This window comes from Mycteria americana, chromosome 4 (genome assembly GCF_035582795.1).
Source record: "Mycteria americana isolate JAX WOST 10 ecotype Jacksonville Zoo and Gardens chromosome 4, USCA_MyAme_1.0, whole genome shotgun sequence".
NCBI classification, from domain to species: Eukaryota; Metazoa; Chordata; class Aves; order Ciconiiformes; family Ciconiidae; genus Mycteria; species Mycteria americana.
The window spans coordinates 89,055,721-89,080,535 of NC_134368.1; the positions used below are offsets into that span (position 1 = coordinate 89,055,721).

General features: G+C 37.1%; 1 protein-coding gene across 1 annotated transcript in view; it reads right to left on the minus strand.

Moving 5' to 3' along the window:
• Positions 1 to 295: 295 nt before the first annotated feature.
• The window catches only part of LARP7 (La ribonucleoprotein 7, transcriptional regulator), a 29,032-nt gene continuing 4,512 nt past the window's right edge, over positions 296 to 24,815 (minus strand). The window contains exons 2-13 of the mRNA XM_075501227.1: positions 24,252 to 24,467; positions 22,685 to 22,785; positions 22,490 to 22,573; positions 19,162 to 19,326; positions 18,367 to 18,475; positions 16,373 to 16,747; positions 15,218 to 15,347; positions 12,367 to 12,524; positions 11,290 to 11,408; positions 8,329 to 8,488; positions 5,868 to 5,959; positions 296 to 742 (exon numbers count right to left, since the gene is read on the minus strand). Of these exons, the coding sequence (XP_075357342.1) occupies positions 662 to 742; positions 5,868 to 5,959; positions 8,329 to 8,488; positions 11,290 to 11,408; positions 12,367 to 12,524; positions 15,218 to 15,347; positions 16,373 to 16,747; positions 18,367 to 18,475; positions 19,162 to 19,326; positions 22,490 to 22,573; positions 22,685 to 22,785; positions 24,252 to 24,459 (1,782 nt within the window). The 5' untranslated portion in view covers positions 24,460 to 24,467 and the 3' untranslated portion in view covers positions 296 to 661. The remainder of the gene's footprint in view (positions 743 to 5,867; positions 5,960 to 8,328; positions 8,489 to 11,289; positions 11,409 to 12,366; positions 12,525 to 15,217; positions 15,348 to 16,372; positions 16,748 to 18,366; positions 18,476 to 19,161; positions 19,327 to 22,489; positions 22,574 to 22,684; positions 22,786 to 24,251; positions 24,468 to 24,815) is intronic.

Here is a 24,815-nt window from a genome sequence, read left to right on the forward strand (position 1 = left end):
AACAAAGGTTTTCTTATTTCTTCCCCCGAAGATTCTTCTAGAAAAAAAAGTCTACATTGAGTTTAGTGCGCACTTCATGCAAGTGAATTTTCTTCCAGACTTCTCAATGACAGATTTTCTGAACAGTCCTAGCCACTTTAAAATACATGGAAGATTATGTAGTCATGCTACTGTAGTTTTGATGTAGTTTTGTAGTCTGGTGGACTAAACAGAGGCCTAGAGAATTAATTTAGCATTAACCAGATTTATTATTTATAGTGTCATAAAGCAGAGTGAAGAATTAGAGATGCACAACTGAAAATTTCTCAAGCATTTTATTTCATAACCTAGTGTATAAAACTTCAACATACAAAAAAAAAAAAAAAAAAAACACAAAACCCAGAAGTGAACCAAAGCAAGATCTCTTAATACATGTTTTCCAGAAAGCTTTACCTAAAGGCTCAGAAGCAGTAAACATTCAGCCTAGTTAAAAATGGGATTGAGAACAATCTTCATACTTGCAGTCTGCAGAATTATGAATCAAATGGACCAGGTTTTGATGTCGCCTTAAAAACGGTTTAGTCGCTGTAAGCAGTGGTGTTTGTGGGGTTTGTTTCGGGTGTTTGTTTTTTTTTTTTTTCTTAAATACCTAGTTCACTTTCAAGATCACAGTCAGTCTTGGTTAGTTATCTTCAGTGAAGCGAATATGTTTACTTGTTTGTTGAGTCTTTTCAAGTCTCATTCTTTCAGCTTTAGCAATCAACTGCAAACAGGAAAAACATTGTAGAAAAGTTAGAGGAAAATTATGTTGCTATGATTTTATCTCACAATCATTAATATATTATTCACTGATTTATGAAACTTCATAAGAAAAAGCTGAACTTTGAACAGCTGAGCTAACCTGTACATCTGACCAAAAAAAAAGGTAAAGCATCCCTGATAATTTATTTCAGTATTGCCTCAGAACCATCAAAAATAGTAAGGCATCTCTTCAATCTCTGGACAATGCAGCATCTTTCATTCCATCCCTTCTCCCTCCCAACATGGTTGAAGAGAACAAAATTACAACTTCAAAAATCCCAAAACACAGTCTCATACAGTAAGTTAAAAAACCCTATTCTTTTATTGGATTTATGCTGTTACCGATGTACGAAAAACAAGGTCAGGCCATAAAAAAAAAGCCTTAGGAATATTGTGTCATTTTCTACACTCAGTTACAGCAAAGAAACAAACCCACTGAAATCCAGATGGGGCCCATCCTTGAGGCTGGGAAAACAGCACAATACATATCACAACCCTGCTGAGAATGAATCTCAAGAAATAACGGTGCAGTTTGGAGGGACATGCTAGGAATCCCTAACTCAAAACCCTGTCTGATCAGGGATTTGTTTGGTTTTCAGTTGCATTTTAGGCAGATTGCCTAAATTACTAGGGTACCTGGTTAGCTGCTCCCGGTACAGAAGTATGAGTAATGCTCTTGTGGAACGTAACTAACCTGCTAATTTTCAACTTGTGTACCGTGTCTTCAGGCAGAAAACAAAACACTGAACAACGTTAAAAGCATACTTGTTTTTATATCATCCGTACTAGAACATTCACAGATTGAACCACACTACTGCAACAAAGTCGTTCTAATACCCAAAAGCAAAGGTATAAGCTTTGTTACTGTGACGCCCCATTAAAATTCCTTAACCGTAAGCAAGAGCTCATCAGGTAACTGTTACATGAATAAGATGAAAAAAAAAAAAACCCACAACATAAGGAACAAGACAGGCTGCCCAATCTGAATAAAAAGTGAGAAAGCAGGAAACTCCTGTGAATCTAGGCACATCTGTAATGCACCAGCATAAATCCACATTAACTTATCTGATGGAGACTACTAAAAAATATTAGCCTGTGCTGAGGTAGAAGGGCACTTGCTCACCAGGCAGTCCAGTAAAGAGTTTGCTAGATTTGAAAAGCTTCACATATAAATCAACTTATTTACAATTTATCCGTATGACTGTGGTCACAGCTATGTCCTGCAGACATTGTACCTTGTACACAGCATGGAAGTGCAAGGTATGCTGCTGCACTGATTACGGCAGTCAGGAATTACGCTCTACACGGATGCTGCATGGATGCATTGTTTGCTGTGCTGCAGTGTAATTACACTACCACAGTTTTAGTGGTACGTCGCCCTGCACCCCCCAGTATTTAACTTGATCGCAATCCTTAACGTGTTCTCAACAGCATCAGACCATAAGTCCTGGTAGATGACTTTCTCAACCATTGCCCAGAAATAAAATTGACCTAAGGATGTAACTAACAGTTACTTTTACTCTCTGCTATCTGAAAAATGGATTGAAAGAGTTAAGCTCTAAAAAGAAGCGAGGAGTACAGTGGGTCTTTCATTCAACATATGGGATGGAGAATACAAACACCAGAAGGAAAGCTTTAAAATGTGAACTGCCCAGTTTGTATCAGTGAGCATTTCTATACCAGCACCTCAGAGCTGGAGAATTTGCCAGAGGCCTCAAGGATTCCCATTTCCAGCTAATCAATCCAGTATCAGCACCTGTTTCTAAGCACACCACTATTCATGTCTCTAAACAGGTATCCAGCCCTTCCACAGATACCAACTTCAGAGAACCAGAGAAAGGGGCTTCTTTGTGCTCTGGAGTGGGACCTCTCCCCACCTGTGCACAGACAGGGAACTGGTCAGTCTTGCACGGACAAGCCGCTGGGCCCCCGGCGTAATCAGAAGAGAACAGCATGGGCTGTGCCCAGGCATTCCCACTATCCTCCTTTCCCCATATATTCTGCAAATTATTCCGCCCTTTGCAAATACCCAATTCTCACTTCCTCCCTAAATGCCTTTCACTTCTACCACCACTCCCACCCTCCTAAACTTCCCCCTTTCCTTCTATGTAAGCAAGTGTACAAAATGTAAACTAGGTTCAGCAACACCTTCTCCCAGAAGAGAAGTACCCAAGTGGAAAGCTTGCAGGTACTCCTGCCTTTGCTTTGTGAACAGACAACTTTAATCAGCCTAGAGAGTTTAAGGCTACAGGCTGATGAACTGCTTTAGGTCTGCATAAAGCAGCACCGCCCTAAAGAAACAGTTCTGGCAAGAAGGTTTTAAATCTGTATCACTAAATCACTAAGGTTGTTTTTTCATGCAGTTGAAAAACAGGCTAAAATAAAAACAGCATGGATTTGGAAGGGGCAGCAGAGGGGAGCACAGAAGTGACAATGAACGACCAGCCCTGGGGGAAAAGCCTGACACTGAACACGTTTTCAACTCCGAAGGACGGCTAGGCATTAATCACAAGTTCTGGGGAACCTTGGGATACCTGGTCTCTTGTGGAAATTTAGTTTGTTATAAGAACTATGCCAGAGAAAGTAAAATCTCTTCCACTTTTTTTTTCAGGGGGGAGGCATTACCCCAGAAACCCTCTGCTGAAGTGATCATTAACCCTTATCCTGGCATGCCACAGGACCCATTGCAGGAAAGCCGGGTAAGCCTGTACTTTTTAGAACACGCAGAAAAGAGGAATCTCAATCTGCCTAAAGTTACACTCAGAAGCACCTCTCTGCTCTGTTACTGTGCACTGTCTGTAATGTGATGCAGCCCATGCAACAGAATGTATGTTATTACTTTGTTACATTATCACTATAATTACATTACTATAATTATTATAGTTATATATAGTTATTACATTACTACTGTATCTTTAGTACATCATTACACATTATTATACATTATTGTTACACATTATTATACATTATATATAGTTATTACATTATTACTGTAAATACTCACATGGACATCACTGCAGCTATATAGCTTATATGAATTTAATTTTTAAGCCTACATTTAAAGACTAACTGAAAGAAAGCATAAGATGCTGTCTTTATTGTGAGTATAAAACAGCTAACAGGAAAATGCTCATCTTCAAAGAGAGATCTTGTAAGGGATTTTAAAACCTTGGAACAGAATAGATCTTTACAAGAAAAATACACTAATGGCATATTCAGTTGTACATGTTTAATTATGAATCATTACATTACTTTTTTCCTTCCTTTTATTGTGACCTTCCGAAGAAGTCAAGCTATGAGTACTTTGGAAGAATTTTCAAATAAAAGATTAAAATTAATATTAATGAACAGAGACAGAAACACTTCTCATTATCAGCCTGTATTTCTGGAATTCAGACTGTCAAAAAGTAACGAAAGGGTTAAGAGTTATTGACGACAGCGAGGCATTCTTTTCTTGATGTTTTGCTTAACAGTGTTAGCATTTAAATAGTATTCACTAAGCTTTGAAGTTAACACCTCCCAGTGTTGCAAGGTGATGGGTAAGGGGGAGGAGCAGGAGTTTGCATCCTTGCTGCTGCTATTGTTAGGCAGAACCGAGACAGTTTATATTTGCAAGCCTAGATGAGGTACATTACTGGCCAATTTACACCAGTTTGGTCAACAAATACCAGTCTTCAAAAGGTGAAGAACAGAAACTTGAGAGCAGGGCACCTACAGCCCAAATCAAAGTCAAAAGTGCCACAGGCACCTTTTGTTTAAAAAAGTAAAAGTACATTTAAAAAAAAAAATTAAAAAAAAAAAAAAACAACTAGCAGCACTCAGTAAAAGGTTCTAAAGCTGTGCGGTTTTCACATTCCCTTACATATGGCTACAAATGGCTAGAGCCAATGCTGTTTTTATGCTTTTAAGAAAATTAAATCAGTCACTTGGGGAAATTCTTTATGCACACCTTTCTTTAAAAGAACTAGATTCATTTGGCTACGGGATCTCTGAAAGAACATTTAAACAAAGAAGATAATACATGCAAAATATGCCTTGTACAAGACAAGGTTTTGACCTGTACAACTGCTGTTCCTTTAGGTCAACTTAATATTTATTTTCAATTACATAGGGAACAACTAGGAAATTTTTGGTATTGTGTGTATCACTGGAGCATCTAGGAAACAAAGTCTCCAAGTCACCAGAAAATCATTAAGGTCAGATGATTTTGAAGTTTTGCAAGCGACAGCATGAACATTCAGGTTAAAGCCAACTCAGAAACCTTATCTGCAATGTGTGAAGTAAATGTAGCAATAAAATGTCTGTGAAATACTTTTTGGCTCCTCTCTTGTTAGGTAAAGGATCTGACTGGCTTAATCAAGAACCCTTCATGCCTGGAAGGATCTTCTGGGGCAGGAGTGGCGACTGCAGCCTGCAAGTTCATTGCAACACTCCCTCAACACCGTGGCTTCACAGGCGCACCAAGGTCAAGGCAGGAAGGAAATTTCACTACATGTGAGGCAGTTTTGGTCTGGAAGCTGCTCAGCTATGAGCACTTGCAGCAACAATTCAGATTTGTCTGGATCAGAACATAGACACGCTGGTGCATAGAATCTTGACGAGACTAGGAACACACCAGTGTTCACCATAGCACAGAACCGTACACTAAAAAAAGTGTGTAAATCGTGAGGAAAAAGAGAGATTTATTCTGAGGAAAACCTTTTTGTCATACTAGAGAATTAAGGCTAAAGCACTGGACTTTATCACACTAGAGCAAACCAAGACTACTTCACTTTTTAATGAACTCATCCAGACAGCATTTTAAAGGAAAACCAGCTTACAAATTCACTTCATGCCTTTAGTCATGGACTTAACTTTCTCTGATTGACTTCATAAAGACAAGCCTTGCATTTGGCAATTGGACCAGGAGAGCCACACATTCTCTATTTTGTGGCTGTAAAACCCTGCTACGAAGTCAGTAGAAAGTGACTTAACTGGATTAAATAGAGAGCCAAACGTTAAAGTATCAAAAAAATGTAGACCTACACAGAAACAGAGTCATTTTCAACCATACAGCTGTACAGGAAAAAAATTTACTTGCAAATTACCTTCTCAGTACCCCGCCTCTTTTCTCGAGGCTGGTTAAGTTTAGCTTGTCTGTCCACTAAAATCTTCTGCCAGTAACGTTGTTCATGATCACCTTGAAAAACAAATTAACATTACAGTACATGAATAAAAGTATTCAATACAAATGGATGCAGTGTTTTCAGCTGTGATGAGAAGGCATCTTTTCTAACCAAGGTAAACACATGTGAAAATACCTGTTAGGGAAACCTACCAAGTATTTCCCCATCAGTCTTAAATTTCATAGTCGGAGAACTCACACAGCATTGCAACATCTGACCAACGCACACCGAGGTGAACAAAGAAAAGAAAAGCTCCATCCAAAGAAGCTTAAAGCCAACACTGAGGTCCCTGTTCTGTATGAGCTGGACAGGACCTGAATCAAGGTCCTATGCATTTTATTAACTTTAGGACTGGATTGCCAAGGTTTCCAAGTTTTCCCGAGCAAGGATTTTTACAAACTAAACAAGAAGAATTGAGGACACATGAAAACACCACTCTCGACCTGTAATTAGCAGAAGGAGCTCAGTTTTAGCTAAAGTTTCACCATAGCACTCGGAGGCCCTTTGATTTAATGATGTACTCAGCCTCTGGCTAATTTTAAACAACTATCAAACAGAAAAAAAAAATACTGTAGGAATGACTGAGGTTATTGTGTTTCATCAAAACCACTGTTAGAAGCAAACTCTGGGGACTTCATGGGCAGTCAGGAATATTTGAACATGAGGGCAATATGAGAGGAAATAATTTTGCAGCTTTTTTCAACGGCTGTTTTGCACTAAGAAGCAGCTTGCCACTGTTTCCTCTGGTTTGTGCTGTAACTATCATGAATGGGAATTTTGTGATGTAATGTTGTACGGTCTCATGGGAAATCTTCTGTTACAAGGAAGTTTCTAAGTGATCTTAGAAAAGATTCCCGCAGAAGTTATGGAATTAATAGTTCTGAAGACCAATTTTGCATACATTTTAAGAGCATTATTTATACATTCAATCACAATAACATCTAACCATTACCATAGATGTTTAGTACCTTGTCAGATGAGAAACTGAAGACATTTAGTCAAAGTCAAGTCCTAAGAAGTAAAATATTACTGGGAAAGCTTTAGTCCCTGCAGCAGGGAGCATTAAAGATTCTTTCCTTATTCTCTCTCCCGTTATGCCACCAAGAAAAGCTGAAATCCTTACGGAGAGTCACTTCTACATTCTTCAGAAGCCTTTCCATTCTCATTTCAATGAACCAGTTTGAAAAAAAAAATCTTAAGACTATGACTGGAACGCTCCTACAATGTAGTACTCACTCCTAATCTACTACTGCACTCCTTTATATAAGGATACAAAACCAGAGACAAATACACACAGAGCACACAGTTGTAAAATGCGGTATTTCAAGTTGTTTCTGGATCTCTGGAACACAGAACACTCTGGAGACAAATCTATCTCCAAATGACATTAGCACCATTCAGTGAGTCTCAAACTTTAATTAACTTTGATATTATCATGAAGGTTATTGCTTCTATTATAGCTCTTCCTTCTGCAATCCTTAATTGACATTTATGGGAGTTTACATCCCTGCATGCATGGAACTGGGTCCTATGCGAGGATCTGTGCAGGAGCATGGTAAAATATTTAAATACACAGATGAGAGAATCTCATCTGGATTGTTTTACCTGGGTTTTTTGCGCATTTAGGATTTTTAGTGCATGTCTAGAATTTAAAAGTTTTATGAATACAGTAGCAAAGTTTGAGACACTTCCCCCCTCCCTCCTTCTTCTACCCCTCACTTCCATCAAGAGGTTTCTCTACACTTGAAAGACTATTCCAATCTACTACAAGATACCAATTTAGAACAGCAGAGTAATTTCAGAAAAAAAATAACACACATTAGGATGAAGTTCCAAAGCAAGCCAGTAAAAATTTTAGTGTAAATACAATTTTAAAAAGGCATTACTCTGGCATAAGTTATTCAACTTCCTGAGAAAAGAAAGATTAATTAGAAGGCAAGTGCTAAAACCACTGTAAGTGTATCCATGCTGTTAGATCCTTGTCCTGTTATTTCACACCTAAGTTCAGTATTTTCAAGAAAACCTTCATTTGAAATTCTTTTGCATCATCAGAAAGTTATATTCATAAAGCTGAAATGTGAATTAAGTTCTAGAGTCCATTGCCACTAAAAGTGACGTAAATAAATCCATCTCAAAAGAACAGAATTAAGTTGATAAAGGCAAGCAAAATCGTTATTTTGCTCCAAACAGTGGCATAAAAGCCCTTACTGTTTCACCAATTTCGCTATCATAGCAAAATGAGAAGACCCACAGAAAAAAAAAAATGCAGCCTTTTCCCCAACCAAGATATCTAAATATATCCATAAAGCTACCATGCCATACCATCCTTTTCACAGTACTTAAGTCTTCTCCTGTACTACCATTAAAAAAAGAGAAGTCTTACCAGTGAGAACTTCGAATTTCCAGTTGTTTTTGATCTGTATTTCTTTGTACGATTTCATGACAATCTGTGCATCCTCAGGAGTTTTAAAACGGACATGACATTCTGTGTCTCCCTCCAGCATGTCAACATAAGCAACATCAGCCAGCACTGCCAAAGCATCCTATCAAAGCACGTGAGAGAACACAGACCATAAACCAGACTTTAAAAAAAAAATACGAAAAGAGTGACATTTGGACCATTCAATTTGTCGGTCACTGACATTTTCAAAAAGGTCATGAAGTAGAAGGCAGTAACCGAACTTTTTCATTTAATCAATGAATCTTCTGTCAAATAGTTTTGAATTAATATATTTTCCTAAGAAGGTTATAACTGAATTCTGATTTATGAGCCTATAACATCTATTTATCTCTCACCCTGCCCTCCAAGAACAATTTAAAGCAGTAATTCCTGATTTTTTTGCATAAGAATAATTTTAATAATGGAGAATCAGCCATTACACACTCATTTCAATACTGTATCTGTATGGACTTTTTTAAAAAAAATAAAAATTACTTGTGTACTCTAACATTGATGTCGGTCCAACAGAAAAATACCTAACTTCATTCTATGCGTGAAATATATATAAAAGCAAGCTCATTCATGGCAGATTATTTGAGAAATGAGTAGTAGTAAACCAACCCTTCTTATCTTTATGAAGTGACCTCTGTCTGAAAATTTTCACTAACAGCTGAAGGAAGAAGAGTCACACATGCTCTTTCAGATGAAGTACTTCACTTGTAATACCTGCTGTTAGGGAAATTAACTAAGACCACACATTCCTAGTCAATTTTGTTCACAGCAGGCAGCTCAAGTAAGATGCTTCTATTCAAGAATTACACATTGCTTTTAACCCTCCATCACCAAGGACAGCCTAAAACAAAACTTAAGCGCCGATACTGTTGAGATCATTTGAGAGCCAACCAAAGCTACTTTCCCCTCTTAATTTTGGTATCCCAAAGTCATGCTTACATGGAAAACCACAACGACCCAGTTTACTGGAGTTGGCAAATGTTATCTCTGAGAAGTGCCTTTATAGCAAAATACCGAAGTAGTGAAGTAAAAAATTAAAACATTAAAATAATATTAAAACGACTCTGCAAAGACCTTTCCAGTGTGTGGAAGTAATTATGCCTGCCGCACAATCAGAAATACAGATCAATTCTGGAAGTTCATTCAGGAAAAAAACCCTAGATGCATTGCTTTGTGGCAGTGTTTGCTGTATGTATGACAGTCCAGGAACACAGGCAAAGCGAGGTTTTGTCAGAGTTACACCCTTCATAAAGCAACTAGTATGGCCAGAAAAATCCAGTAAGTGTCGAGTACAGTTTGCAGCTTCCACTGCTGACCCGAAAAAGAGCTAGTGCACCCTAAAGATTATTGCTTCTTCCAGCTACAGTTGCATTCTGCAATCATGTGTCTCCCTAAAAACCTTGCCTTAATTGTTTGCTAACATTTTGTGAAATATTTCGCCTATCTACTTATTATGGGAACCAAAGACATGAATAATAACGGCAAAGGCCACCCCAGTCTTACTTTGTCCCCCTTTACTGTCATAAAGCATTAGTTCTCCCTGAAACACTTCCCTAAAACGAAACCAAAATAACAACTGGAAATATCAAACTAAGTTTGTTTCTGGCTATAGCAGGAACAGTAAGCTTACCTCCTGACCACAACATGTTCAGTTGTCACACAAACTTAACACAGTAAGGTGTATACTGCAGCCAAAGGGGCCCTCAAACGTTACAGTGACAACTACTACATTCTCTCAGCGTCTCCAGCACGCAGACAACTGCCTACAAATATACCTAGGCAGATAAGACTGATTAAGTCGAGAAACCCTATCATCAGTGTGTTTTCAGTGAGAGAGACGTCTCTCACCTTGCTTAGGTTTATGCACACACTAAACTTCACGCTGGCAAGCAGCCAGTGACTTCAAATGGACTACTCTGTTTTAAATATAGGTAGTTTGATAAGTCTTCTCAGAACTCGCATTTTGAACCATTCTCTCATTGCCCTAAGTGGTCTGAATATTTATTCCAACGTTAGTTAAAGTCGTTCAAATTCTTTCCAGTTGTTATTCATCCCTAACTGCAATTTGTGAGAGAACATGTCCTGTCTCACACTCATCGAAAATTCAGTATCTGGAAAAAGCCTGTTATTTCATTTGGAAAACTTTTAATATTTCCATTTCAAAAGGATGCAGCTTAAAAATGCTATTTTCCCTAAAAGAAAATATTTTACTTAGCATGTGTAACTTTCATGTCATGACGTGAAACAAAAGTTATTCTAAACACTTTTTTAAAACTGAGAAAAAAGAGCACTTGCGGGGGGGGGGGGGGGGAAGAGAAATGGGTGAATGAATTACTGGACAAGTTCTAGTGCTGTCACACTCACTGAACTGGAGTTTTTGTAATTGTGAATTTCTTACTGAAAAAAAAAAGATTGTTTTCTCATGCAGAGAGCATCTTCTTGCCCCTAAATTCCTGTTAATGGTAAAACCCCCAATATACTACTACAGATTTCTTGATCTGAATTGTGCCAGAATGACTGGCACAATGACACACAAACACAGAACACTGCACCCACTTGGTCTTCAACTTCTCTTTTTAAACTGGAAAGAACTACTCATCCTCTAGAGCATTATTTATTTCTGTCATTATTTTAATGATAAACTTGACATTGCTTGAAGCACTCTAAAGGCTAATTTTTGCTTTGAAACATCCCCTTTGCCCTATTTTGCCATTGTAAAATCTGCCATTCACAGATACTAGAGAAGAATCTGTACAGAGCGACTGGCCAAACAAATAATTAAAACAAAAAAAAATCAGTAAGACTTGTTTAAATGGTATTCCATATTCAAACATTTGGGGGGCACAGTAAGAGGAAAGGCTAACAGCTACCCTGAGGTTACAAAGGCATTACCTTGATCTGCTTCCTGCCCGGCAGGGGCTCAGTGCTAATGATCTTCACAATTACTCCACTCACGAACTGGGGCCCCATTGTGTTAGCCTTGGCAGGAGGGGCAGAATCTTCACTGGTGGCTGGTCAATTTGAAGGGGGGGGGGGGGGGGGGGGTGGGGGGGGGTGGACGACGCCAAAAAGAAAAAAGTTTTACAATTATTAGTTTGACAAAGTAAAGATGCTATGAAAGCATATAAGCAACGTCGTGGACACAAGAAATGAAACAAGTGGCATCAAATACTGCTACTACAGATTTTTTTTTTCATCTAGGATCAAGACTGTTCACTAAGTAAAGTCAATGTGAGTAAAAAGGAAAAAAAAAAAGAAAAGAAAAAAAATAGCTCCAAAAAAGTCTTAGAGAAGTTTTTACAGCCTACAGGGTCTCCTTATAAGAATAATTTATATTCTGTTGATTACAGTCAATAGTTGAACCCTCAGTTCTAGAGTGATTAAAAATAAGTAGACAGGCATTGAAATGTCAGTATTGAAGTTAATGAAGAGAAGTACAGAGGAACCAGAGCAAAAAAAACCAACCCTATCTATGAAAAATGTAGAAATTTAACTAAGAGGAGATAATTACAAAGCTACTTTTAACCATAAAGCTGATAAAACCCAATTGCAAACCATTTTTTGAATGCCTTACTTAGAGAAATAGTTGTGCAAATCGCTGCAGGTATAGTTAAACCTAAGCAAATCAGAACCAAGTTACATCATCAAAAAAAGCTGATTCTTGATTTACCTCTCTGAGGCTTTTTAAATTACAGTTACCTAAAAAGATCCTTCAGCCTAAGGAGTGCTACTGGAATATGCTGACATTACTTGTTTAGTCTTTACTTATAAAATCCTTAGTCCAAAAAAAATCTATCTAAATGAGGAAGGTTTGCTTTTAATAATATTTGGCATTCAGAGAAAGCACCTGCATTATAGAAACTAAAACCATTTTGCAGTGTTTCTGGAGGACCAGTGTCTTAAACCACTTCTGTTTGTGTACTAGAATCATGAAGAAAACAAGACAAAAAACATCACAACCAGGATTACATTTGCCATTTTCAGACTGAGGCTTTTTCTGTGCACATGATTCTGTTTCCATCTCTCCCACAGGCTCCGGTTTGATTTGAGACATTGTTTTCTTTAAGGAGGCCATACTGGCTTTTTGAAGGGCCAAATATTCTTGCTTCAAATCCATCCATTCGGTCCTATGAGCAGCAACACAGGCATAGGATGTCAGTTGCAGACAAGAAAATGTTTAGAGACTCAACAATAACTTAGGACAAAACAGTTTACAAATAGCTTAAGCTGAACTTGGTGAGCAGTGCAGACCATTCTTACCATCAGAGATCTCCCTGCACTGAGGTTAAATTAAGCCTTGTCAATATCTGCATTTTTATCATTTGGCTTTCGGTTTTAATATTGCAGGCAAGTTCTAACAAGATCGACCTACCATTCAAATAGAGTGACTCCCTGATTTACTGTATATATTCAGAAAACATCTAGAACAGCTTGGTAAACTGTTTTCTACTGGAACTACACAGAGCATAGGCACTAAACTCAGAGTTAATTCAGAGACAGTGAACTCTGAATTCACTGAATTAGTCCAGTGAACCCGCTCCTGTGTTACTATATTAAGAATCAGTCACTTATTTTTCTAGAAAAATCATTGATGGAAAATCAACAACTGGTTAAACTCACCAAAAACCTACTGAGATAAGAACATTCCTTACTATTCAAATGCATTTTGGTTAAAAAATACCACCACATGGAAGCAATTTATATATTTACATACATTTAACATGGAGATGTTTCTGCAAACAGCTAGAGCTTTGCTCCACAGAAACACAATGCCTATAGTGCCACTGTGAGAACGACTCATTGTTACCCTAATCTGTGCTATCAAACAAGCTGATAGAGGATTTTTAAAGAGGAGGATATCTTGTGGTAATGGTTTTAGCTGTTAACATTGACAACTGTATACTTCAAAAAAGCATCCAGACTCACCCAGGATCATACATTCTCAACAGAGCAAAGACATTAAAATAACAAAAGACCCACGTAATGATTCTGCGAGATAAAAAGGCAACACCATTCCCTGGCAAGGTATGGTATAAATACAAGCTCAAGGAGGTACTTGTTAACTTGACTCGAAGGAAGAGAAGACCAAGGGGAATGAGTCGGGCAAGTATTTGCAATGCTTATGCTCTTTCAAAACTTTTTTAAAAACTTTTTTTTTTTTTACCCCCTTTGCTATAGTTAACTCAAATTTAAAACTCTTTCTCTCTATTTGATGCAGTAGTCTCAGAATCTCGATGGAAGAGAGGACAAGCATCGTTGGTAACTACCGTTTTTGTGGACCCCTTTTACTTTAACATGGAGGTGCTTTCTGTGATTTAAAAAAAGTAAGTGCTTCCATGTTTTAGTAGAGGTGAATCCTGATCGCAATACTGAAATACTATTCCGGATTTTTCTTTTTTGCCTACACTTCAAGTCTTAAGATTCATAGATCCGGGAAAAGAAAAACGCTTCTCCAACAAGAGCTAAAAGCATAAATGTTACTGAAGAAGACTATTTTCTAGTGGCCTGTATGTTAAAAAACTTGAAGCAATTTTTGAATTTTAAAGGACTCCCTTCGCTTTAACATGGAGGTACCTGCTGCCTACAAAAGTAAGTGCTTCCATGTTTCAGTGGCGGTGGATCCTGATGTTCTTGAATGCACTTCTAGAAATTTGCTGCAGCTCAAAGCAGCCTACTTACTGTAATATACATGTATGTATTTTATTATTATTGCATTATCGGAACTCTGTATATATCATGGTTTTTTAAGGGTTTTTTGTTTGTTGTAGTTTTTTGTTGGTTTTGGTTTTTTTTTTTTGGTTACTATTTAATCTCTCCACTTAAGGACCCCCACAACTTAAATGTGGATGTACTTGCTTTGTTCCTGAATAGTAAGTGCTTCCATGTTTTAGTGATGGTGAATCCTTTTTTCTCAACACTTCCCTCTTCCTAGGAAATAAATCGAAACAGATACCAAAACAAAAGATGTATTTGCACTGCACATGTGGCCACCGTGTTAAACATAAAGCACAATTTTGCATCTCGGTATAGCACAAGATGGCAAGGATCCCCTCTACTTTAACATGGAGGTACTTGCTGGATGCCCAAAAAGTAAGTGCTTCCATGTTTTAGTTGCGGTGACTCCTAAAACAGTCCAACAGTTTAAAGGCATGAATATTTTTGTAACTTCATGTACTAAATACTGAGAAACCAGGTGTAAACTGGCAATTTGCAGTTAACCCTCACAGGAGGAACTATCCTAGGCAGATTGAAATGCCGGTATTTGAACCTTTTCAGCTACAGGCTAATACTGTTGCTAATATGCAACTCTGTTGTATAAAAATTGGAATTGCACTTTAGCAATGGTGATGGACTGTCAGACACACAAAGATTTACATAGTCTGAATTAAAATATTCCAAAGGTTAGAAACATTTTGTGAAATCATTGTATATGAGCCTGTTAAGCAATAAAACTTCAATAAAGTATGCAAAACTTGTGACTTTTTCAAAAGTTTCCTGTAACTCATACGTACAACGCCAGGAAAACACTGCAACAATACTAAAAGAGCAATGTTCCAAATGCCCGAGGTTTGGAGAAAGGCAAAAAGTTGGTCAGCTAAAACAATAGCTCCCATTAGGCCAAAAGGGCCTATCGCTACTGCTTTGTGCAGTTAAAACTACAACAAAAAAGCAACTAAATGCAAAATCTGCCAAGGAACCCAGTGCACACTGAGATTAAAAGGCAAAATGTATGTAAAACCTATGCATACTAAACAATAAATAGCTCCCCATCCACCAGGTACGGTAAGCTAGTCACATAGTTACACATTTCATAACCTACTTGGAGAGTACTCTGAGTGGAATGACTTCTTCACCCATTTTGTGTCTTTCTTTGTGTTTTTTCTTGTGTTTCCTTTTAGATTTTGAAAGGGATGTGTCTTTTTTATCTTTGTCATCTTCTGCAGAAGCGTCTACATTAAAAAGTCCAAAAGAGAAATGTTTAGTTCTAACATTGACAGATACTTAACAGAATAGTTTAATGAACACTGGTTCTTTGATTCCTTTCACAGAAATCAGAGCCTACTATCTATTTCTAGTCTACTTTCTCAACTGCTTGAGTTTAGCCTCTAATCATGGATTCTTGTAAACCCAAATGTGATTTCAATGCAGCTTTTAATCCCATCTATTGCTTTTTTCTCTTATCTCATGTAAGAAACTGGGATCATCAGCTTTTTCTTTTGTATTTTAATCTTATCTAGATTCTTCTACTGTCACCATTTGCCTAGGCTGACTGTTTAATCCATACTTTACTTCACTGAAGTTCTGTTGATATTAACTTCTTTGTGAACTATTTTTACTTGTGACGAGATTTACCTGCTTCAGTGCTGAAAGTTCTTTCCTATTCTCCATGCAGCTTATCTCCTTGGAATGACTCATTACCAGGTTTAAATTTAACTGCAGGGAATACCACATATTCCTAAACTGACCTTGTTATGCCTCCACCATACCAACAGTTTTTCACCTACTGACCCAAGCAGAACAACCTTTTACCAGTTACTTTTTCAGTCGTTCAAAGCCAGAAATTCAGTGTCTGAATCTCTTACCAGCACTTGAAAGTTTTACTCAATAATCTTTAATCCAAGTAATAAACCTATTAGCCTCCAAAAGTCAGTTTGCTAATGCAGTTGTATTACACACATTACACTTGTTAAATTTCTCGTTGCTTTCCAGGCATGTTCTTTGCAACCCCCCTTTTCCTCACTTGCTTCTTACCCTCTAGCATATCAAGATTACTATTTACTTAACTTAAGCCACTACAAATACGTTTTGAATTGCAAAGAATGCCGTGTCTTTAAATCGAGCTTTTCTCCTAATCTAGACTTTTCCCTCATTACTAAGCCTACCGTTTGTCATCTGTAAGAGATACATCTGCCACGTGATTTCATTCATGCATATAAATCATGAAAATACTAAAAAGAGATGCAACAAACTTTACCATTGGAATCTTTTGGAGCTTCTGTTGTTTCTTCTTTTACAGGACGAACTTCATCCTTTTGAACAGTTTTCTTGACTTTTGGAGTTGATGTCTCACCCTCCCCAGAGCTGGTTCTTTTTCTCTTCCCCGGCCTGCTTTCCCAAGGTACCTCTGAGCTTTCTGTTCTGTCCCATTTTCTTTTCTCTCTCTTTGAGGGCTGCCTGTGAGTCTCGGTCCCCTCCATTTCTGAACACTCCGATGAAGTCCTATGTCTTTTTGACTTGGGTACTTGCTCTGTTGTAGTGTTCGCATTTGATTCCTTTGTCTCTACAGCTGCCTGTACATTGCTCTCTTTCTTGATTTTGGATTTCTTTTTTTTCTTCTTTTTCTTCTCTTCTGTATTAAAAATACAGTATTTAAAACTGCCAATGATTAAAAACTAGATTAGATTAACTGACCTAAGCAAACAATCACGATACTGCATGTCATTATAATCTGGGATGTTCAATGAAACGCCTGTCTCTGCCATCTCTAACTACCAGAGAGATGCAGTACATTGTCCCAAAGTTCTTCCTAGGCATTTTAAGCAGAAGAGGAAAAAAAACCAAAACCCACAGATAAGACTCACAGTCTCACAAAGTGAGAAAGACCTCTGGGTCACAAGGGCAGCTTGACTACAGGATTCCTCAAGTACTTACTCTCAAATTAAAAAGAAAGGAGCTAGACTTCTTTGCTTCTCCTTAACAAATGCACATTTTGTTATGTCACCCCTTACTTGTCTCTGAGAAGAGATACCTTCCTCCTTCCAGGCCAAACAACAAAGACAAGAAAATAAAAAAAGACTGCCAATTTGTATTCTGAGAATAAAAGGAGATCCTCAGCCCACTGAATATATCACGCTATTTATGTATTGAGCAACTATTTGCCTACTAAATTAAAGAATTTTAACTTAATCAATCTGAAAAAGATGATTTTATTTTCAATACTGTCTACTTTCTTCAAAGTTATAACAGGCAGGATGCAGTATGAAGCAGTAGAGAGTATCTTAGGTGGGTTTAAAGAATGGTTTAAAAAGCGTGTTTTTTCTTTGATTTTTTTGTCCTTATAGTTACTGGTGTAACAAAGAATTAGTGATAATAGTGAGGAATATAACATGATTCATCATTATGCTTATGAAAAAGACGGGAAGTTGTCTGAAGTCTGGGAAACTGTATTACATCATCAGAAACGAGGAAAAATGTTTCAGTGATCAAAGCTGCAACATAATCCTGTGATGCTGCTTTGTAAGTTATAGTAGATTGCATTTATTGGAAACATGCTCAACTGTGAATTCAGGATTCTTTTCTCAGCAATATCCTCCAGGTTTTTACAAGTAATTATGAAGCACGTAAAGAGGAATGTAACTATGCTGTAAGAAGTTCATTCTGCTATAGACTGCCCTGCTCAAATCGCAAGAGTTCCAACGAGGAAGAAAGGCAAAAAGCCACTGTTTTCATAGTTGTCTCACAGAAATTCAGCAGAGAGAAAAATACCACAAGGTTTGCTCTATGTCAGCTGATCACAGACTCATCTGAACAGCACTAACGTTTAAGTATAATTTTGCTCTTATGTCTGCATCTTTCCCTTCAATACTAAATATTTTCAAAACAATCTGTGTCAAATTTGTCTTTTGCTAATGCTAAATTCCTAGATAATGATTTATTGTACAGTCTGAAAGCTGCTCTGCCAGCCCAACAATGACTAATACTGGTAGCTGGCAACGGAGGAAAAAAGAAATTAAGTTCTTTATCAAGCAGGAAAACAAAAAGGCAGACACTTAACTATATTTTAGTTTTACACTTTCATTCTTAAGCCTACATTGGCCAACAAACAAACAGCAACATGCATTTTTATTTTTATAAAGTTTTTAACAAATGTGAGATTAGACTGCAGTAACAGCAGGTCAAAATTCTCTCTTCAGAAGTTGAGGCACAAAACAGTTTGTTTCTTGATCCCAGTAACTTAATAGCACTTACCTACTACACTGCTGTTACTCGTATTCAGTGCAGGAACAGGCTTATTCTTTACTGTTTTGGGGAAAATCCCAGGTTTCCGCGGCGCTTCTTCTGGTGGATTATTCAAAAACTTAAAAAAAAAAAAATTATATTAAAATCCACACACCATTACTAAAAAAATGTATTTTCTTTTTTAAACAATCTCCATCTAAATTAAAACCAGCAGTGCTCTATTCATTCAAGAAAGATGTAGTCCCTCATGACTCCAGAGGTATACATTGCTCTTTCAGAACTTCCAGTGGTGTGCTGGTTTTCATGGGGTTTTTGTTGTTATTGTTGGGGTTTGCTTTTTAAGTGCAGAGCTTGCTTGATTTCAAGCGCAGTATCTTTATGCATCTGTTACCATTATGATATTGAAACATAAATGTTTTTAAACTTTCAAATCACATTTAAATACAGAAAATTAGGTATTGCTATTCTGATGAAATTTAATAGCCGTTGTACTGTGACACAGAGATCTCTCTTTCTGTAAGAGATGCCAAGAGCGGCCAACCAAATTATTCCAAAAAATACTCACTATGCTTCTACTAAGTCTCCAGGTTATTAACAGAATTACGCTTTTAAATAATTGTGAAATTGACTGGCGGTCTGGGGGCAGGAGACAGGAACATGACTCCCGCTAAGTTAAGTTTTTAAGTTATAGTATTTTAGGAATTTTTTTAAGATCCAGTAGGTGAACTAGTAAAGACTACACCATCCATATCGCAAAGTGACAATCAGGAAGAATGTTAAGAGACCAGAGGCACCATTACTCACCTCAATAGCTTTCTCTGCTTGCTCTTTAGTTTCAAATTCAACAAAAGCAAATCCTTTTGGATCGCCACTAGTTTTATACCGGGGTATACTGACATAAACTACATTACCACACTTCCCAAACACCCGCTCAATCCAACTGTGATTGACATTTTTGGGAAGCAGCTCCTAAAAAAAAGAAAGAAAGAAAGAAAGGTCATTTTCTCACTACTGAGTTACCATTGTATCAGATGGTTTACTACATCTAATTAAAAAGATGTCACAACAAAATGTATTTAAGTTTGATGTGACAATGTTGAGAAGCTTTTTTTATTTCAGCAAGTATTCCTGTCAACAGGTCATTCGGGTAGTAAAAACAGTGATCTGAAAATGGATCTCTAATCATTCATATACCTAGAACACAGACATTAGATATTTAATTTAGATGTTCATCTTCTTCCTGTGACAGAAACCAAGACCTCACCTCCAGCTACATCTTTGCAACATGAAATATCTTTGTAAATTTAAGACCTTCAAGCAAACATAATTCTGCATTGTCTCAAACTATCCACTGCAAAGCACAAGGATTTTTTTTTTTAATTATTGTTGGTAATCCAGGTATCATAGAAAGAATTCTTGCAGGCCAGTAAAGAGTCACTACTCAAACTGATAAATTTCTGCTGCTATCTAACACTTTAAAGCTTAGCAGTTAGCACTTCTGGCCTACTTGATCAAATGCACCAGAAACTTTTAGCCAGCTTCTTGGATGATAAAACTGTCTGCTTTTTATTTCTATAAACTCCTTAATATAGAAACACATTTCAGCAGCTTGCAGACATCATGTCTCAGTTCCTAAACATTTCCCTTCACCAATCAAAGAGAAATGCTGTCGTATCAATTTCTAAATAGACCCTACTCTCAAATTCATGCCTAAACAACAATGGAGAGGCAGCAATACTTCATGTTTTCCATGGCAAGTTACTGCACTAAAAGGTTTTCCTTGTAGGAAAACATTATTTATCACATTCAGGTAGAAAACTATTTTTGCATGAACTCTGCCTGCCTGAGAAAAGCATTTCATTATGGTTTGGTATAAAGTTGAAAAGCCAGCTTCTTGAAGCTTTAAAAATACTATGGGATGAGTACAACAAACCAATCTATGTCAAAGTGTAGTTTATGTTAAAGCATATTAAAAAAGTCACTAATCGTAAGATTATGTCAGAGAAATTTAATGAAAACTTTCACAAAATTAAATGAGATTATAAAAAATATAAAGGAATGAAGTTACTATTCCTTAAAGAAACACATCTTCAAGTTTCAATTCTTAGTTCAGAAATGAAGCTTGGACTTACTCCATAAATTCAGAAAACATACTACTGTTGGAGACAATCCTTCACAGTGGAGGCTTTAACTGTAACCTCTGGATTAATCCGACACAGAAATCTTTTTCACCTACTCCAGAATGTAACAAAACTTACCAACACTTTGACTACTTCTGCCCCCCCCCCCTGCTACATACCAGTCATTTAATGTGGCTTCACATTTCTGTAATTGCAGTGTAAAGAGCAGATACCTCGTACACTAGTCTTTAAAAAGGAAAACACCCCACTCTTTTTGGTAGCAGTAAGAGAAGATAACGGGTTGCTACATATTCTCTAAACAAGATCTCTGTGAATTCAGGAACTTACAAAACACACCAGTTAACTATTTTGGTCTTACAGAAAAGCTTAAAATTAAAAGCTATTTAGCTATATATTTAAGTTATGTATAGACTATGTAGCTCATTAAATTTGGAATATCTTTTCCAAAGAAGTATCTGAGGAGTTCTAAGCAGTCTCTGTAATCATGTTAGGGAAATACCAGGATTGGCACATTGTACTTAAAAAAACCTAATAACCTTTTCTGGGCTTTTGTTAAAGAATGTAATGATCAGAGTAATCCAGCTTCTCTTTATCTGGATGGGCTGGCATTTTGGCCATGATTATTATCTTCATCACAGAAAGCTTGGTGCCTGCTTGAAATTACTAATTCAGCTGCTAACAGCTACAGGTATATACCTAAATTGACATTAGCCATGAAAAGCTTTATTTAAAGACAAAGGGAATTCCACACTGGCTTCAATTCTATTTAAGAAATTGCACAGGATTTTAAGTAAGTGACAGTTCAACCGTCAGATCTCTTTCCATGCTACCACTTAAGTGGGCAGACAATACGGCATAGCTGTTCCACCCTGACACATCTGAAATATCACGCTGCGATGCGGAGTTTTTCCAGCAGCACAAACTATTTTCATTTAAATTAATGATACATTTCAGTATCAAGGTAGCCACAGGGTTTTTTTGTGTTTTGTTGTTGTTGTTTTGTTTTGTTTTTTGGTTTTTGTGTTGGGTTGGTTTTTTTTTAAAAAAGTCCCCTAAACATAAGACTAGCTCATTTACGTACATTCCGCCCTTAGAAGAATGAGGTTTGTGTCATGGCACTTGCCTCTGATTTTCTAAACAGATTCAACTTTATAAAGTACGCCCGATTACCTTGCAAACTGAGCCAGCTCCTGTTGATAAAACTAATAAAGTTATTATTCTAAAGCTTTGACTACATTAGTGTAATTAGTAAATCTTTCTTGGTACCAGTGTTGTTCCTCTAATGACATTAACTAGAAAAGCCCAGTGAAAGCAGTAATAGCTAAATGAAAGTGCACCTTTTCTTACGAGCAGGTGAAGCAGCTCTTTGCTCAGCATTTAAAATGATTTAAGCTGGTACAAGAAATCAGCGTACCAAACCAATCCCTTTCTTGCCATGGTCACTGCCAGTGCTCACCTGCCTTCGCTTAATTTATTTCCTTTACGTACACCGCACAAGCAACAGTAGCCAGCCACCTGCCCAGTCGTGCCCTGTGTTAACAAGAATATTGATGCACAGACACACTTCTGACAAAAAAATATTCACTGCATTAAACATGTACATTAACCCCACTCTACGGGCCTTAGCATTACAAGTTCGGTACATCTATAATGCATTTCTCTCCCTCACACGGTCCTTTTCTTTTGGAGAAAAAAAAAGAAAAAGACAATCAAATTCTATTAGCTTTTATACTTTATGTAAACTTTTCTTGCGCTAAATCCATGATGCTCTCAAGGAAAATCTACCTTCTAATTCGGGTAAAACTATGTGGCTGCTTTATGTTGGTTTTGTTGTTCTTAATACAATAAATAATACCATGCAATTAGATTGTCATAGACAATGTACAGTAGGTTTTTAAAGAATTAACAACAAGAAAGTTTAAAAGAGTTTCCAGAGTTAGAAATAAAGCACTCTGCCAGACACGAGGCATATACAACAAGTACAACCTTACCACATAGACTGTACGACTATCCACATCCTTCGGTTGCTCACCCAGCGGTTGGCGTCTTCTAATTCTAGTTCCTTCTAAATCCAGCTGAAAGTAACAAGAAATGAACAAATGTTTCCCATAAGATTACTGCGTACTTCAGTACCACCGTCATTATTACCCCAGTATCAGCACATACAAGAGTGAAATATTAAATACCTCTACAACAGATGAACTTTTAACTGCTCGAGCTATCAATTTTCCATCAGTAGTCAATTTTTTCATTTTGTTGAAAGAAACAAGAAGCGATATGTCAACATCTAGGGATAAAAAAGGTGCAAATTACAAAAACAGGGTAATCTAGAAAGCATTAGTTGCGTGTTCTAATCTGGCATTAAGACTCCACTAGCATTTTTGTAAAACAATCTGCAAGTCATCAGTGTAGTAACCATGCCGCCCAGGATTTACAGAAAATTTTTACCATCAAAATTAAAGTTTCAAGTAAACCTATATTTAATTTTCTTTTGTGCTAACCTCTTGATAAAGGAATTTCGTTCTTTTACCTCCCCACTGATAACTATTGTCTTCGAAAAGAAAGGAAGACGACCCCCTTTCTGATGTAGTTTTACAATACAAAAACAATTTGCATTGAAAACACGCCTCTCCTCCAAGTACTCAATTAAGTGTTTAAGCCAGTCTTCCCAACACAAAAGAGCCCCTGCTTGCACTTCAGTTGCAATGAGTCATGCTGCTAAAACCTTGACAGAAAATTATGTAGTATTAGCGTTAAAAAAGTTAAAGACATCCAAGCTCTAATATCTCTAAAAAACATAGGGTAAATTTTATTCCTCTGAAGGCCCTTTTTTTAAAACTGGCTTGAAGTTCAATATAAATGAGGACTATACCAAGCAATTAGAAGGCTACACTTTTCACACAATGCAACTGCACTAATGATTGACTCTTCAAATAAATACGGACTCCTTAAGAAAACAAAAATAAGTCACCGCTTTTGGAAACTTGATATTTTTTTGTTTTGATGGAAAAGGCCACTTCTTTTTACAAACATACCACACTTCTAGTCCACCTTGCGTAACGCAGTTAATTGAACAATTATACTGATAGGCTGTATTTACCACACACGTACTGTTTTTTAAAGCAAAAGCATACTAGTCACTGCAGCTAATGCGTAAATTAATTTCTTCAGAAACTGATTAATAGTTTCAGAACCAAGCTCAATTTCCTCCTCTTAAGTCAAATCAACCATGTCAAAAATTGTCTAAAGTAAACAGACCCACAGTAGCCCTACATGCAAATACACAATTTCTCACATATCAAACTTGTGCAGAAAACACACAAAAAAAAGTACCTATATCTAACCACAAATCCAAGTCACATTTTAATTTCTGCATGTATCTACCCTATAAGTCAAATACTGTACCTCCAAGGGCAAAATGACCCTTGTTTGTTTGCTGATTCGTAAAATTATACGAAGTTAAAAAAAGAAAATCAGGTCTCTTAGCAGCCATTTGTACCCTGGCAGATGCCTCTAACTTATGGCTGGTAGTAAAGGAAAGGAAAAGAGAAACACTAAATAGAATTTCTAAAAACTAGTACCAAACTCTGCCTCCTGAGCTGCTAATCCTAATGCTGGTTTCCAGCATGGAACTACTGTCTTCCCCAGGAGTAGACATTGCACCTCAAAATAACTTGTAACTGTCACCAGCGATACAGCAAAGAAGGAAGTTAAACATATCTGTTTACTGAAATATACTGAATATAAACTTACACCCATCTCTGGACTTCTCTATTTGTTCTCGGAGAAATCTATCTTTGTGGAGATTAACATCGCCAAACCAGAAATCCACTTGTTTCGCTATATCTGCCAGCACCTGTTTAACCCTTGACCTCTTCTTTTTCTCTCTCTCCTTTTTCTGTTCAGTGCTTTCTTCTTCCATGGCTTTGTCTCGTGCAGTTTCAGTCTCCATTCCTGTCATTCTGTCAACTGGAAGTGAAATATAGCCTTTGAGAAAAATCAAAATATTCTTATTTCAAGGAGTAAACATTCTTGTTTTATCTTACATTAAAAACTTCACACGCCCCTTGTGAGACTATGTGCTATTTGTAGCATAGAAAAATACAAAGCATACAGAAGATGAAGAAAACTAGGTCACACAATAACTGTGCGGCAAAGACTAAGCTGGAACTCATGTCTCATGGCACCTAGTACTGCCCTTTAGCCACAGAAATTCACTGGAGGCAAGCTGGTACCACAGTGCAGGCTTTTCGTTTAAAATTTTTACTATTGTGCCAATCCAGAATGCCTTGTGAACAGTCTGCCTTCCCCATTAGA